At 42.1% G+C, this 18274-nt stretch overlaps 1 protein-coding gene across 3 annotated transcripts in view; it reads left to right on the plus strand.

Annotated features, from left to right (window-relative positions):
* Window positions 1–888: 888 nt before the first annotated feature.
* Window positions 889–18274, plus strand: part of LOC125899244 (protocadherin-9) — a 324984-nt gene continuing 307598 nt past the window's right edge. For all 3 annotated transcript variants that reach the window (XM_049593373.1, XM_049593387.1, XM_049593381.1), the window contains exons 1-2: window positions 889–1641; window positions 2101–5248. In XM_049593373.1, the coding sequence (XP_049449330.1) occupies window positions 2213–5248 (3036 nt within the window). In that variant the 5' untranslated portion in view covers window positions 889–1641; window positions 2101–2212. The remainder of the gene's footprint in view (window positions 1642–2100; window positions 5249–18274) is intronic.

The raw sequence follows: 18274 nt of genomic DNA on the forward strand, positions 1-18274 counted from the left end.
GGGCAATTCCAAAGTCACATCACAGCCTCCTCAGATCGTCGCAGTTCTGGCGCGAGGCAGTAAACTTAAAAAAGAAATTGCAATTCACCCATTACGCAGAGAGAGCCCCGCGCCACATGATGCTGCGCGGCTTTGATGACTGGGATAACTGTCAAGGTTATTTCTTACGGACAAATGCTGATGACTGGCCGCGGGGGTGCCGAGCGTGAATATGCACCCTGTGCAAACATGCTTAGACAACGGCTTCTCTGTCTGGAGTGCAATTATTAGTGACTCTCACACAAGGCTCGTATTGTACATGCCTGTTCTCTGCAAGTCATGTGCATTTGGGAAACCGTTGCAGTTCATCGTTTTTGATCAGTCTCGTGGCTTTTTGCGTCCACCCCAATTAACGCAGCCTACCTGACAACAGCCTAACAGGTTGGCTTGTGCGTTTGATGCGTCCCTTTAGAGCCAATGACTGCTATCTGCCTTTATATAATCATCAACAGTGTGAGAGGACAGCCGCTCTTTTTTCCCTTACATTATCACCAGCAGCACAAGCAGCTTCATCATCATCATCATCGTCGTCATCATCATCATCACCCCCCCTTCTCCCTCCTCCTCCTCCTCCTCCTCCTCCAGCCTCGGGGTTTTTGGTTAAGCGTCTCTGCAGCCTGCAGCATCTTCACGGAGCATCTCACCGCGGACAACCCTCCGGTCTGCATTAAGTGACGTGACTCCGGGCCAATCCTGTTGCCGCTCGGGCTGTCGACGCCACTGAAAGAGAGGGGCGGTGTCCAATGACGAGGGTCGGCGGGGTGGGAGGTGGGAGGGGGGACGTCGGTGTGGTGTACTTCACCACCCCTCCTATGGGTTTACACAGAGTTAGTGCAAGATATTCTGCTCCGGGAGTGAGAGTGCAAGGATAAACGGCACATACGCGCTGCGCATCGGTGTCACACTGAACAAGCCTTAATATTTAGCCTGGCTTTCTCCAAGTGGGATCGACTCTGAGGTTTCTCCTTTTTTTGTTGTTGCTTAAATGCCTTCATGATCTTTTTTTTTTTTTTTTTAACCTTGTGCGTCTGTCGGCTGATCACTGATGGAGCTCCGTGAACTTGAAACATGACGGGACATCACTGTCTCCTCTTGCGTTCACCTCGTCGGCGCCTTCACCTTAACAGGTAGCCGGGAGAGACACAGAGAGAGAGAGAGGAGAAAAAAAGAAGACGCCGGTTTTCTCGGGACGTGTACGGGAGATGAGCATTGATTTTGGGACTAATGGAAGACACCACAAACCACTGACCACCTGGCTGTGTCTGCTGGAGAGCGACGCTGATCACTGCAATCACTGCAGGTCGCACAATTAGATCCTGTCCATTCCTGAAGTTAAATGGGGGAAACGGAACTGCGACATATGCAGCCTCTAATTTACCCCAGTTTGTGTGACCAGCTGCTTTTAGCCAAAACCTGTTCTTGAGTCTGATTACTCCTGCGGGGCGAATTTTATGATTTTTTCCCTGCCTCTTTTTCCCTGGACCCAAAGCTTGATCTGACTGAGAAGGATATCCTTTACCCGAATAAGCTCGCAGGCACACTGGAGGAGAAGACTATGAGCTGACACACTCCAGTTTTTCTCCTGCGCTGTAACGGATTTGGGTATGTATGATAAGAATAGGTCTCAGTTGCCCACTAAGAATCTGTCTGAGCTCATTTTGTAGGCTTCATTCATGCGTATTCATTCGTTTAGGAGCCCACACACAGCCAAAGCTCTTTAATTTTGGCAATTTAAGTGTAAAATTAATAAGAGTGTGTAATGTGTTGTGAAGTTTTTTGGCCATGGGGGTTTGAGGCGCTGGAAATTTCTTAGTGACCATAAAATGTGGAGGATTTAGAAGGGGAGCAACAGACATGAATGGCTGCCTAAATGGTTGCTGCAGTGTTTTTGTTGATTTTTCTTCTTCTATGAAATGTTGATAAAGGCCTTTGGGGGCAGATTTTATAGTGTATAATGTAGAAGTGGACAATAGACTGCTTTTTGGTGTTTGTTGATGACATTTGATTACTGTGCATGGCAAAGTTATTTCACTGAAGAGAAACTCTGTCGTGTATTCGTAGGTTTATCCGTGGAAGATTCCTGCCATCACATGCAAGGAGTCGCTGCCTGTATCAACGTTGCTTAGAAAGAACGCTTTAGAGTTGTGAAGCCTGGGAACACATTTACGCTGTCATGGATCTAAAAGACTATTACCTGTTGGGTGCCCTACTTGCCTGCATATGGCTCGATCCCTCAATAGCCCAAGAGCTAATCTACCCCATCAGAGAGGAGTTGCAGGAAAATGTCCTCATTGGAAACATACCAAAGGACCTAAACATTTCCCATACAAATGCTGCCACTGGAGCAAGTGCTAATCTCGTGTACCGGCTCGTCTCCAAAGCAGGAGATAACCCACTGGTCCGTGTTCTGAGCAGCACAGGCGAGATATTCACAACATCAAACCGAATCGACAGGGAGAAGTTGTGCCCCGGTCCCTCGTTTGAGGACAGCGAGTGCTCCTTTGAAATTGAAGTGGTCATCCTGCCTAATGATTATTTCAGGCTGATTAAGATCAAAATAATTGTCAAAGACACAAACGATAATGCCCCCATGTTCCCGTCCCCTGTGATCAACATCTCCATCCCTGAGAACACGCTCATTAACAGCCGATTTGCTATTCCTTCTGCCACTGACCCAGACACTGGCCCCAACAGTGTCCACAAATACGAGCTGATCAACGGGCAGAGTGCCTTCGGCTTAGACATAGTTGAAACGCCTGAGGGGGAGAAGTGGCCCCAGCTCATTGTGCAGCAGAATCTGGACAGAGAGCAGAAGGATACATATGTGATGAAGATCAAAGTGGAGGATGGTGGCAGTCCACAGAAATCCAGCACTGCCATTCTCCAAGTCACAGTCACGGATGTCAACGATAACAGACCGGTGTTTAAAGAGAGTCAGATAGAAGTGCATATACCAGAGAACTCCCCTATTGGCACGTCTGTTGTGCAGCTCCAGGCCACAGATGCAGACATAGGGGCAAATGCAGAGATACGCTACGTATTTGGGACTCAGGTGTCTCCTGCAACGAAAAGACTCTTTGCATTAAACACAACATCTGGCCTAATTACAGTGCAGAGGCTCCTGGACAGAGAGGAGACTGCTATTCATAAGCTCTCTGTTTTAGCCAGTGATGGCAGCTCCAGTCCAGCCAGAGCCACTGTTACCATAAATGTGACTGATGTTAATGACAATCCACCTAATATAGACCTGAGATACATAATCAGTCCCATTAATGGGACTGTTTTCCTCTCGGAGAAGGATCCCATCAATACCAAGATAGCTCTCATCACAGTGTCAGACAAAGACACTGACATCAACGGCAAGGTCATTTGTTTTATAGAGAAGGATGTGCCCTTCCATCTCAAGGCAGTGTACGATAACCAGTATCTCTTAGAGACATCTGCGCTGCTTGACTACGAAGGGACCAAGGAATACAACTTTAAAATTGTAGCGTCTGACTCTGGGAAGCCGAGCTTGAATCAGACTGCTTTGGTAAGAGTGAGGCTGGAGGATGAGAATGACAACCCGCCTATTTTTACTCAGCCAGTTATTGAGCTGGCTGTTATGGAGAACAACAAACGCGACCTGTTCCTCACTACTCTCAGCGCCACGGATGAGGACAGTGGGAAAAACGCTGAGATAGTTTATCAGCTGGGACCCAATGCATCATTCTTCGATCTCGACCGCAAAACAGGGGTCCTGACTGCATCCAGGGTTTTTGACCGGGAGGATCAGGATAGGTTTCTCTTCACTGTAACGGCGAGAGATAACGGGACACCCCCTCTGCAAACGCAGGCAGCCGTCATTGTAACTGTGCTGGATGAAAACGATAACAACCCCAAGTTCACACACAACCACTTTCAGTTCTTTGTGTCGGAGAATCTTCCTAAATACAGCACTGTGGGGGTGATAACTGTGACAGATTCGGATGCCGGTGAAAATGCTGCTGTTTCTCTTTCCATACTGAATGACAATGAGAACTTTATACTGGATCCTTACTCTGGGGTGATAAAATCTAATGTGTCATTTGATAGGGAGCAGCAGAGCTCCTACACTTTTGATGTCAGAGCTGTGGACAGCGGCAGGCCTCCTTGCTCCTCGGCTGCCAAGGTGACCATCAATGTCATCGATGTGAACGACAACACCCCCATTGTCATCTACCCCCCCTCTAACACATCTTTCAAGCTCGTCCCACTCTCCTCTATCCCAGGATCTGTGGTTGCAGAGGTGTTTGCTGTAGACGGTGATACAGGGATGAACGCTGAACTCAAATACACCATTGTGAGTGGGAATAACAAAGGTCTGTTCAGAATTGACCCTGTCACAGGGAATATTACTCTGGAGGAAAAACCAGCAGTGACTGACATAGGCTTACACAGATTAGTGGTCAATATCAGTGACCTGGGATATCCCAAATCCCTCCATACGCTGGTGCTGGTATTTCTATATGTCAATGACACTGTGGGTAACTCTACGCTCATCTATGATCTCATCCGACGCACTATGGAGACCCCAATTGACAGAAACATTGGTGAAAGCAGTGAAACTTATCAAAGCGGTGACTATTTAACTATAATGATAGCCTTTGTTACTGGCGCCTTAGTGGTGATTATTGTCATCTTTGTCACTGTGCTCCTGCGCTGCCGCCACGCTTCCAGGTTCAAAGCTGCACAGAGGAAAAAACAGGGGGCGGAGTGGATGTCACCCAACACAGAGAACAAGCAGAACAAGAAGAAAAAGCGCAAGAAAAGGAAATCCCCTAAAAGCTCCCTACTCAACTTTGTCACCATCGAGGGGAACAAACCTGACGATCCTGCCCACGAGCCGATCAACGGAACCATCAGTCTGCCCACCGAGCTGGAGGAGCAAGGGATTGGACGCTTTGATTGGAATGCCACACCCACCACAACCTTCAAACCCAGCAGCCCAGACCTGGCCCGGCACTACAAGTCCGCCTCGCCGCAATCGGCCTTCCACCTCAAGGCCGACACGCCGGTCTCGGTGAAGAAGCATCACGTGATTCAGGAGCTCCCATTGGATAACACATTTGTTGGGGGCTGTGACACGCTTTCCAAGAGGTCCTCCACGAGCTCCGACCACTTCAGTGCCTCAGAGTGCAGCTCCCAAGGAGGGTTCAAGACGAAGGGGCCCATGCACACCAGACAGCAGGTAAAAGAGCACTTTTACTGGTCTATAAGTACTGCCTATAACTGCCCTGTGCCACAGTGCTAAAGTGCCAGTCTAGATTAGAGACTCACTCTAAGTTACTGAAGCAACAGAAAAGAGTACAGGAGACATACTGCTTCAGCAAGTTCCACTATTTCTCAAACTTAAAAAAGAAAAAGAAAAAAAGAGCGAAAGTAACTCAAACAACTGCTAATTAATGCAGTTGATTACGGACTCAACAATCACACGCATAACTTTGGGGGAATAATTATAGACTGATGTTTTGTCATTAATATTTAATTCATATTTAACAAAATGCAAGTGGGTGAGTGATTGCCTTGCCTTATTTTGTCCATTCAGCACCCAGGTTAGATCACTGGTAAAAATGTACCAACATAACATTAATTGTGACTCAATGTTCTTTGTGAAAGAAACATTTTTTTCTTGCCTATCTACTCAGATTACTGTTTTCATCCTAGATAAATGCTGCACACATTCTTCCCGAAACAAAAACAAAAAAAAAGCTGACTTTTCACCTCTCTCTCTCATGAAACTCTGAGTGTATTCATGTTTTTTTGTTCGTTTATTTGTTTTTGGTGTGTATTGTTATATCACAAAAGACTTTGTAACCTTTTCAGCACCTGCAGCAATAACAACAGTCAATAATTAGTCTGCCGGGGTGGCATTGTGAATGTCACTGTAGGCTTTGCCACATCATCTAAGCTCGAATTAAATGCCTCCTCTCAAAGCTCACTAGCGAACTGAGTGAAGCTTGTCTGGAACTTGATACACATCCAATTCAAAAAGGATTAGCCAATAATGAGCCTCAAATTTCAACGTAATCCATGCTGCTTTTTTATCAAAGCCTTATTAATTTTTCTGCTAATAAAGCACCACTACACAACACACAGTTGGAACACACGTGGACAAATACGGGGAGCAGCAGAGACGAGGGAAGAGGAGAGTGTGCAGAGGGGAGGAAATAAAAGGGAGGCAGAGTGAGAGTGTTGTCAGTGGGTCAGGCTTGACGGGTGGTGGTACTGAACCTTTAGGTGGCAGTGTTGCGCTGCATGGCACAGCCTGGCACTACGCCAACCTGCAGTGGACTTATAAATGCAAGGGAGGAGAAGAAAGGAGTGAAACCTATGTTGGTGTTCTTAGTGAAATACTCTTGCCTAATGATGTAGAGGCTGCACAGGGAAGATTGATAATGGCAGTTAGAGATGTGAGTGATAAGATCTTTCCGGAAGAGAGAGTGGAATTACAGGGGTGACACTGTGCGACTCCTATCGATGCATACCTCCGGGTCACTGCATCTGGGGTTGCATTTAATGTGTTTCTGTGTGAGAGGTAGCAGTCAAAAGAGGCATTCAGTTTGGCGTGTGTGTGTGTGTGTGTGTGTGTGTGTGTGTGGTTGGTGATGTGTGTGAGAGACAGAGAGATGAGACAAGGTGATGAAATGGGTGGCGGTGGCGGTGGGCGTCAGGGGGTATTCAACCCTAGAGCAGGACACATGAGATATGACACTATACTGTAAGCACAACTTCATTGATTCATTCAGTCACCCCACAATACCACACAGGATTTATTAGGATCAATAATTCTGACAAATGATTCAAAGAAGCACACAAACAGAGCCAGCAGTGCCATTGATAATATAAATGATTTGCTGCTGCAGATACTTTGGCTCACACTCTGAAATGTTATGTACAATTTGATTCATACTTTTCTGTGTACTTGTACAGAGCATAATCCATGCAGGAGCAGCAAGTTGGAATTGACCTCGAGTTGTGCCTCAGTCTAAATCTACTTTGTTTTCACACCTTAATGACACAAAGCAGCCCAGGTGGTTCATCCTCACCCATTTTTAGACATGGAACATGAAACATAAGCATCTTCTAATCATGTCATGTCATAAATTCATAATCAAACTGGTATTTATGTGTTGATTATACTAAATCATTTAGATCCAGACAAAAGCCACTACCATGAATACTCCAGGGGAAGTAAGATATCCTTCCCTTTAGCAATATCTGTGAAATACTCCAATTAATATGCACTAATATATTTGACTGCATACAAGGGTATGCTTTCTTATCTCCATTTCCTTATTATTAGGGAGAAAAAGTAATTTTCTACCTTTCCACTTTTTGCTAATATCTTTCTTTGGAGATTTGTAATGAAGACTATCTGGTTGGGTCTCAGTCGTAATTATTCCAAAACATCTCAGCGATAAGGATCCCACTTCAGATTTGAGGTTAAATGGCAGTTATTGATTGTGGTAAAACGATTGTACCCACTGCACTGACATGTCTTACTGGATAAAGCGGGGGTGCGTTCTCCATTGCCATTGTTCCATCCATATTTTGATTGTTTTGCTCAGTGCGCGCAGCTGTATTGACATGTGCATGTCATCTCTATTTTATGAGTATTGATAAGTGGACGCTCATCCAGCATGTGCAGTTTCTTTTTGAACTCTGCCTGCACTTTGAATAAAAACAGAGAGGAGATGTAATTTGAAAAAAAAAAAACAAGTAGAACCCCCCAAAAATACCAATTACCTTTGAGTGATTCTTTAAACAGACAGTATATCCAAAAGGTAATATCACAGGATTATCATATCATATTCCCCGCAGAGCAGGAGCGCGTTGGAAAAAGATAAGAACTGCATTATTAAAAGATTTCTTATACATACATAGATGATAAAAATATGTCAATATTATCTGGAGTTATTACCAGTTATTTTTCAGTTTTAAAACCTGGTTTGATGCACTGCATTCAGAACGAGCTAAGGTGCTGAATTGTTCCGCCAAAAAAAGCAAAGGGGATATGATAGAATGATGAAGTTCAGCGTTTACGTTGTTGCCTTATGAGTAACAAACAGTCATCAATCACCCATTGTTGCCTGAAGTTGACATGAAATAAGCAATTAAGTGAAAGAGGACGTTCAAGAGAAAGAAATGTGTTCAGCTGAGGGAAAATAGCTTTAAAAATTGACCTTCTCTCCAAGAATTTTGAAAGCCATTTCGTTCCAGTTCTCAAGAGTCACGTCCATGCAATGTCAGCACCAATCAATAAATAAATAAGGAAACTGAAAGGAAATTGATCAACAGAAAAGGTGCAGAGAAAGAGGGGGGGGGGAAGGGGGGGGGCAACAGCAAAGCACGCAGGTTTCAGCGGTGCCTTCCTGTCAGATAACACAGAACATAGGGAATAGAAATAGCAGACATCTACATCAGTGTCATCACAGACGAATGCCTGGTGGAATCAGCTTTATAGAGACCCCAAACTTTGCTGATAGCAATAGAAGCAATCCTTGCCTTGCCTTTCTTTTTTTTCCACTTATTATTTACCCTCCAGGGACCTACATTAGTGTAAACAACACTGAGGAAAAAAGCATGAAAACACTGTCCTAGTTTCACAAGGCAACACAAGCATCTAAGAAACCAAGTATAATCATAGCCGTTTCACCATCAGTCTTACTTTCTTCCTTTCAGTAGTCTTACGGGGAGACAGAGATGTGGTTCACTAACATAACACGAGCCCAGTGGCTACGCATTAACCATGTAGTGTGCGCCAGATCCCAAGGCTCATGTTATGGACACATTAACATGGTTTAACTGAGGGTGCGGGGTTTGAGAGTAGTCACGGAGATGGTGTATGAAAAATCGATTTCAATCCGTATTGTAAATTCTCACTCCTCACCATTAACCTTGGATGAATCCCGTGGTGAATGTGAGTCTAAGGCTGATTACTGTCTGTTGAGTTAGTATGTAGATTCACGTGTGCATTCTCACAGACACACAAGATGGGTCCTCTTTCCCCTCGCTTTCTTATGGTAATATACATTATCTGCTAGGATGCACAATTATGGGCCCTTATGTGGGACATTCAGTTGTGCATCCATGTGGCCTGAACACCTCATGTGCAAAAAGGCCTAATTGCTGTGGGTTATTAGTGTTTTTTCTTGCATGGCGGAAAAGATGCAAGCGCTGAGTGAAAGTCTGCACCTACAGTTCAGTTAGCCCACACTGCTCTGATGTGCTCTCCTGCAGCACAGACCACGCTTTCAGCTCTGGGGACACAGTACAGCAGCTCCCTTTTGTGCAGCTTCACTATAGTCAGAGCACATATAGAACATCTGACAACATATGCATACGAGGTTGACTTAATCGAGATAATACAGTGTTGAATTCTTCTGTCTGTGTCCAGCTCATGTATCATTTTCCCTCTTTGTTGTGACCACTGCAATGAAAAGAGACTCGTGTTACAGTATCAGCCGACAAATAAAAATGAGCAGGCAATTAGATATTACAGAAGATTCAGTTTAAAGAGCAGGATGAGAGAGAGAGACCTGTGAGGGAGAAACAGGGAATGTTTAGCAGGGTATTCCTGAAGTTGTCTTGTCAGTACATTTAATGAATGGACATTCTATGCAAACAGGAGTTTGTACAGACCATTGTAATTATGGAGCCTTGGGGGAGTCGTCCTTCTTGTGCAGGTTCATTTGCCACATTAATAAGGGGATTAGTAGTATGTACGGGGGCTGATGGCAGCAGGAGAAGTTTGAGAAGATTAATGAACTATGACAATGTTGCACCTGAGGGGAAAAGTCTGTTGCAATATCTTCTGGGTTGTGCTGACACAGAGTTTGGCGGTATGAAACAGGAAGATGGAGAGAGGCCAGTGATTGTTGCCGACTGTGATCATACATCCTTCTCCTCAGCTATCCTGTCACTTCTTCGGGATGCTGTGTTTGTTATCACTCATACTGTACATGTCTGTGGCGCTTTTGACTGAAGATGCTCCAGTGGATTGAAAATAAGGACGCCGACTTGTCTCACCGTTGCTGTGCGTATGAATAAATGCTTAAACTGGACAAATAAACTACAAAGAATTTAATCAACACAATCTTTGAGCAGATTCTGTGTTGTCTGCAACTGGGTCTGCTGCCAACATCAGTTAAATGATTAATCAAACTACCGGTAGATGCAAGGAGAATAACCCATACTGCATTGTCTTATTGAGTAAAATGTAGCAGATCCTCAAAACAAATGTAGCTATCAGGAGATCGTAAGCCAATAAGTCTGCGAGTGAAGTTTCTATCAAAGCTTTAAATCATCAGCGGAGGATTTGCAGGGCTCTTTACTGCAGAGAACATTGTATTTCTTTAAAAAACTTGTCATGTCTTCTATGTCTAGGTGGGTAAAAGGAAATGAAATGGATTGCGGGCTATACTAAGGTAGTGGGTGTGAGTGCTACCAGAGTAGATTATTGCCCCAAGGGGGATCCAGTTTTGTCTGCACAAAACAACAAAATAAATCAAAGCTCCCTGTTGGTACACTGGCTGAACTGTGGAGTTCATTTATATGTTTTTATTTTCCTCTGTTGACAAAAATGAAGTGCTACTGATTTTTAATATATTTATATATTTATTTATTTATAGCCTTTTGTTTTTTTTCTTTATTTGTTGTCTCTAACTGCCAGGGACAGTATTGCCAAAACACAGATGATGGCAAATTACCAGGAATTACATTTGATTTTTTTTTTTTTTTTTTTTTTTTCTGTGAACATTTTATTTTTATTTCTGTCTCTTAACCATTTCCATACATATGTTGAGACACCTTTCCTCATCATTACACTGTTTTATTCTTTGGAAATTTGTACTGTACAGTTTTGATAATGACAAATATCGTCATGTATCAAAAGGTCTTACGTGTGCATGCGGATGTGATTTTATTTTTTCTTCTCGGTTTGTTGTTTGTCCATCATGTAAGGGCTGGCAACCCATTTATCTCAAATTCATCATCCATTTCTGCAATTTCTCAAAGCGAATTGATTGATGATCAATCTTCAGGGGGTTTGCTTTGTGAAATTAATGTTTTGCATGCGCTAAAAAAACCACAAAGTCATTGTCGCTTTTGTGGGACTGTCATTACTTAATTCATCTCCATGTTTTCACTAATCCACAAAACACATTTCCCGTTTTTCTAAGGCAATCAATCAAGTTGACATACTAGCTTCATAATTTTTCTAACACTGCATGGTGAGAAAAAGACAAACTGCAGCTTAAAGAAACACTTACGGTATCAACACCTCATCTGAAATCTCTCAAATTTTACCTTAAATATAAGAGTAGAGGGTGGAAGAAAATGTTTCTTGACTACTTGCTTGTCTACAAAAGAGAAAAAACAAATGATATAAAAAGATGAAGTTATGATGCTACTTCATTGTTTGAATGCCCCCCTCCCCCCTCCCCTCCCACTCCCACCCTGACGACCCATCTCTCCTCTCCACTTCTCACTTGGCCCCTCCACCCACTCCTTATCTTTCCCCCGTCTCCAGCCCACACCTTTCACCCATGTTTTATCGGGGTCAATGCAGTTACATGCAATGTTAAATCACCAAGGCTGTGTTCACCTTTGTGTTCTGATCATTTGTGACAGATGAGGGTGCTTTGTGTTCAGCACGTAGCCCCACTTTCTTCCCGTTACCGTCTTCTCTCCCTTTATCACTGGAGAGACGAGGGTGTGTGTAAAAGATGGGCAAAGTGGTGCTGTATGTCCTGACATGACAAACCCAGAGGGAGACGTGTCCTTGTCATTGGGTTGTTGTGTCAAGTGACACACAGGCCGCTGCTCTGTCACTAGCGTGTGCCAGTGTCTAGACTAATAGTTGTGATAATGGCATTGCCAGCCAAAACCCCCCTCAAGCAAAGAGCCACACTTGACTTGAAATGTGACTGCCATTGACTGCTTTGCCACTGGGCCCCATAGCTCACAAAGACTCTGTAACCCTCATCGATGTAAATCTTTCTTGTATATATGAGATGTTTCATGTAAATTGAACTCCTGGTAATCTTGCCTAATGTGCTGTGTTAAACAATAATGGACTTGTTTTATTTTCCGTTTGTTTTATTTATTTGCCCTGCTTTCTCCTTTTCCTTTTTTTGATTTGATTTCATTGCTGGGTATACATTAATTACATCTGAAATAAACTCTGCCAGTTATTCAGTACACTGCAACTCCTATTCTGTTTTAAAAAAGCTTTATTTGAACAGTGCTATTCTACCTTTATAATTTCATAATAAATGTTTCAAAGAGATTCCTTCCTTTTCTTGTTTTTAATTCGTCCGTTTGTTCTCCTTTTTTTGTGATGTTGTGATAAAACATTATGTATAAACTGGGATATGTTTCAGTCAAGCGACTACGTGTGAACCAGTTCTAATCAGCATTTCCCCGTAAACAAGTGCTGCGGCTGATTATAATGCCAAGTTGTGTATTTTGAGAAGCAAACAGATTTTCCGGTTTGACTGAATCCAATATTTGAAATGAGGCACACAAAGTCACTGACACACAGCCAATGTAATAATTCACTTACAGTGGAATTTTAATTCAAAGTTAATCTAAAGGGGTGGATTGGTTTGGGGGGAATTTTCCCCTCTCAACGAGTCACAAGAACGCATCGATGTCTTTGTGTGCAGTTTGAAGGCACGCTGAATGTGACGATGGCCTTGCTGACCTAAATACATGAATGTCAATGGGATCAATCTAGCAGCTGCTCTCCAACATCTGATGCTCAGATTTTAATGGGTTGCTAGTTAGCATAAAGAAAAGCTTTTTTCAAGTCTGTCTTAAAACAAAACTCACATGCTGATATGTTCCTTTCTTGCCAATGATGGATTAATGATTACTGCTGTGAGTTGTGAAGTGAATATCACAACTCCATTGAGGGTGGGCCAAAATCCAAAGTCCTTGCTTCATGCAAAAATATATGCTTGGCTTCAAGTCCAAGTGAGACATTCACGTTAGTAATATTTAGAGATACTGATACCGATACAAGTATTGAGAATGCCTGCCCACAAAGCTGCACCTGGTACTGGAACATAGTGAGCCTTTGCACCAGTCTGACATTACATAGTTTATCAATAAACATAGAATACAGTTGTTGTTTTTTTAACCCCATGGTATAGGATCGATACGCTTATCGGCCAATACACAAGTTCAAGTATCAGAATCTGTATTGGTAAGCAAAAACTGTATCAGAACAGCCCTGGTAATCTTTCAAAGTTACAGTCTTTTTGGTGCTGAAGTCCCACTTTGACCTTTATTTCTTACTTCTTCGAAATTGTAAGTTGGCCTGAGAAATATGGAAAAAATCAAATATCTTTGACCGAATACCACAATATCGATGTTAGGACAATATTGTAGGGTTGACACCGGTGCTTTCACAAAATATTACAGAATGAAATTTTTGATAAATAATCATCAGTAATGAGGCTATAACAGCGAAGTGGGTAATGGCAAATGAAAGAACAGCTAGAACAGTCTGGTAAGTTTAAAAGAATTACAGCACTTTACTGTAAAGCAGCCTTTCAAACCAGGAAAAAGCGACACTTAAGATACTGTAATATCCAGAATCTTAGATGATATCTAGTCTCACATCATGCTATTCATATAATATTGATGTATTGCCGAGCCCTAGTACGAGGAAGTGATGTCTTCACAATGCGGATGGATAGATAGAACCATTACAACAACCAAAATCTCTTACATATGAGCATATGATTGTAAGTATAGTCACATTGGAAAAGAATGTGAACCTTTAACAATTTGTTTTCACAGTTACTCATCAAATCATTCTACACTGGTTTAGAACTACCTCAAAATAAAAGTCTTCCATGAGTTTGTCTGACTCTGAGTAAGAAAGATAAACAGGAAATGACCCCTTAAATTCTGTTTATGGTTGGATCTTAAAACAAAGTCTTGAAGTACACCACTCCTGCACGTTGCTGTTGTTGTTGTTTCTTCACTCTTGCACACTTAATCTAATTAAGATTTAATCCTAATTGGTGGAGCAGTGGAGGCAGGTGTAACTGAACAGCTCTTAATTACAAAAATACATGCAAAAACCTGTATCACGAAATTTGAATGTCAATCTTGTGGCTACAGTTTTACCAACAGTGACATTAACAGCTGGACTTTCCTAACCCACACCATCATCATCCATCATCATCACCACCACCAGCACTATCAGTAACAAACAGTAACACACTCAAAATGTATGTTGTGAGTATCTATGAAATGTGAAGGACAAGAAATACTGTTGTAACAATATTGCTTATTTTTTCACTTTTTAAAAGGGACACTTTCATTTATTAATCTCCAGCTACCTCCCAGTGTCACAAGGAAAGATGCGTCACCTCTTAACTGGTTTTTGCAGAAAGAGCAAGAGCAAGAGGAGGAGGGGGGGGAGAGAGGGAGGGAGGGATGGGGGTGTGGATGGAAGTGCCACGCCAACACATCTATGGAAAGTAGGCCTAACTCAGCTTAATCTGTCCACTTCGTTTGAAAGCCAGAAGCAGAGCTTAGTCTTCATTTGAGTGAGGATGTGGGGAGGGAAAAAAGAGGATAAATAAATAAATATAGGCTTTAAAGTTTGACCTCATCTATACGGTCACTTTCAAAAAGCTGTGTGCACGTACTGACTGGGATTTGGAATCTGACTTGTGACCTAAAGTATAATCATATTGCCCGTCCTTTTCCAGAGAAAGGGGAGGAAAAGGCAATGCGAGCACTGCATCTCTGAACATGTTATCAGAATTTGTGGTCAGTGTCTCCCAATCTCATGTGGCCAGATTTCCAAATTTCGTAGAATCCATGTGGGACGGTGAAACTGTAGATAACATGGATCTTTGAAAATGCTACGCTATCAACTGAATTTGCTGCTGCTCAGCTTTTCTGCTCTCGCACAGACTATGTATATTTGCAGGCAGACAAGTTAGAGATGGACTTGGATGTGACCTCTATATGCATAGTCTGCTCAGTGAAAAGACTCATTTCTCTATGCAAAGAATTTGTTCCATTTACATGCCAGTGGCAAAATGTTACATATAAGTTTTGCCAATGAGGAGGCAAATAAAAGAGACGGCGCACAAGACAAAAGCCACACAAAAGATTTAAACTGAACCGCTCCAGCGAGCAGATGCATTCACTCTGTGTTGATGTCACACAGAAAGCCTGTGTATGTATGCACAGCAATGAGCATACACAGTCTTTTCAGCAGATTTATAAACCCCTGTGTTCACATTGTTCTGTTATACAACTTTGTCATCCTGAAATTGAGTGCACATGACAGAGCATAACATCCACTCCAACAATTATCCTCACAGGGATGATGTCACATGCCTTTTTAACCTTGTTTGGACAGAAAACAGATTAATTCTGTCCTTGCTTCCACCAGCGATGTCCTCAAAGCCAGCCCTTGTTTCATTATGCATAGCCATTACGCATTGGTATGTATAGTAAGCCAATGAAGGAGATTGATTGATGACCCACAGGTGGTCAAACTTATGACTCTGTCGCAGTGCTTCAGGAGGTTTTCAGATCCTTAACTTGACTAAAGTAGAAATACAACATAGTCAGATGACTCCATTAAAAGTTAAAGGAATACTTCACCTGCAAAATGAACACTTGTATACCAATTATTCACAGAATGTTACCGCTAACTCATGAAGAAAACTATTTTTCTCACATGCCTCCACAGTGCACATTCTTCAGGAACAGGAGTAAACTCTGCATTTAAGAACTATACCAATACATCCATTTACAAACTCTCACACAACACGTGCAGTATAATCTAAGTCTCGTTTATCCAGTTGTGTGCTCAATACTTCCCAAAAACATGCATTTTTGCTAAAACATTACGATTTAAAACACGTCAATACAGTCTCATGCATGGCTGAGTGTGAACTCTGCACAAGTAGATTCTCATATGCGTGCACTACTCGTATGCCGAAGTGCGGAAGTATAGCACAGTCTTACTTACATAGCACCTTTCATGCACAGAATGCAGCTTAAAGTGGTTTACAATTCAGCAACAGAGACAAACGCAAAGAAATAAAACCATACAAATATACAACACTCATTCAAGGAGAAATGAGAATAAGAATAAATTAATTAAACCATCAGTTAATTAATCAAATAGAGAAATACATATTAAGAATATTAAAACAGATAGCTGCTAGTTATAGGCTTTATTATAAAGATATGGTATGAGTCGTTGTTTAAAACTGTCCACTGAGCCAACAAGTCCAATATTTAAAGGTAGGGCGTTCCATATTTTGGGGGCATAGCAGCTAAAAGAAGCATCCCCAAAGGTTTTTGACAGTAGGAACAGTTCAAAGAGCAGCTGTGGAGGATCTCAGGGTTCGTGCAAGGACATAAGGTGATAGGGAATCTGTGACATAGGCCGTAGAAACCAATAGAAGGATTTTAAAATCACTTCTAAAAGATACTGAAAGCCAGTGTAGGCTACGTAAAAGAGGAGTTATATGGTCTTTAGTTTTAGTTTTTGTTAAAACCCTGGCAGTTGTATCTTAGCTATGTTGCGTAAATAATGAAATACAGATTTTGTTAATGAATTAAAATGAGATTCAAAATTAGGATGAGAATCTAAGATGACATCGAGGTTATTTACTTAAGGTTGTGTCTGTGTGGCCAGAAAAATGCATGTGTTTAGGAAGTACTGAGCATACGGCTGGGTAAGTGAGACTTGGATTATACTGCAGATGTTTTCATATAGTTTTGCTGTTGTTAAGCGTGATTCCCCTTTAATTCAATTCATCAAGATTTTTTCTCAGTTTTTGGATTCCTTGTCCACTGTAGAGAAAGTCCAGCATCCAAAATGTTAAGTAAAAGTAAAAAAGTATCAACAGTAGTAATAGTCATTCTGCAGAAAGTGACCTCTGTGATTGTTATATGATTACATTTGATATTATTGGATTATTAGTATGGATGCATTAATGGGTAAGTAACAGTTGCTGATTACATGCACTCGGTTGCACTCTACTTCTGCTCACTTGGAAATCATATCTGTACAGTTTTGGGGCAGAGTATGTAGGCTACAACTATTTATTTGCACTAGGAGCAAAATCTGTGAATGCACACATTTATAAATATTATTGAACTCTGCTGAGACACGGTGGAGACCTCTAATGTGCTGAAAAGATTAAGGCTCCAAATAAAAAAGTCCCCCTGAGAGGTTCCTGTTCTCTTTGCCACATCTTAGCACTGCACCCTTTCCAGTCAGAGAGATCTGTGTACACACAGCAGGGAGAGCATTTTGATAAATATGAGTGTGTTTTATGCAGCTTTTCTGCGCACACTGAGGACTGAAGTCAGGAGGTAACAGCTGAGATCGGTAGTGATAATATTAATTATTATTATTGTTAGTACACATATGCTTAAAGCAGTACTTTATATGATGCAGTACTTAGAGTACATAAAAAGAACAATCTTGAATATCAAGAATATGAAAACAGTAAGTGATTTGATAACTTTAAGGCCAGGTTGCTAAACAGCTGAGAGGTAAATGCAGTAATAACCGGAACAACAGGAGATAAGCAGTCTCTAATGTGATCTTTCTGTTAAAGCAGGCTGAATAGCTGACTTTAGTTTTTAGCAAACATATTTTCGCTCCACCGAATATGCTTACATATGCTACATTCTCATATCTTCGCATGAATTGACAGATGCTTTTTGAACATGGAGCGTTGGCTCGGAGCTTCACTAAATTAGGCATCTGCCCGACGCCATTGCACTGAATTAAAATCAGGATCAGTCATACACTTGAAAAAGGGCCCAAGAGTTTGAGCCTTGTAATTTCTTTTTTTCTGCTGCTCATGCACACGCTGTCATATCTTCCGCTAGTGACAGTGTGGTCTAGTCCCGCTGACATTTTCCTCTAGTGTAATCTTTCCTTAACCAGTATGTAGTCATTCATATTTTCCCTTTTGGGGGTGAAGAACTGAGGAAAGGTGAACGTGCTTCTCAGATTTAATCCCCTCATGTATTTGGCTCTAGACAAAGAGAGAAACTATTTTCATTTTCACCCTTAACAGCCCAGAATCCTTCAGGACAGCAGTGAGTTATGCAGTGCTGTTGCAGGGAGGGGAAAGCCCATCCACTGTAATGTATGTTTAAGATCTTTATTGAGGGAAGGTGCAGTGGTCGCACCGCTGGGAGCCTC

This window comes from Epinephelus fuscoguttatus, linkage group LG2 (genome assembly GCF_011397635.1).
Source record: "Epinephelus fuscoguttatus linkage group LG2, E.fuscoguttatus.final_Chr_v1".
Taxonomy (NCBI): domain Eukaryota; kingdom Metazoa; phylum Chordata; class Actinopteri; order Perciformes; family Serranidae; genus Epinephelus; species Epinephelus fuscoguttatus.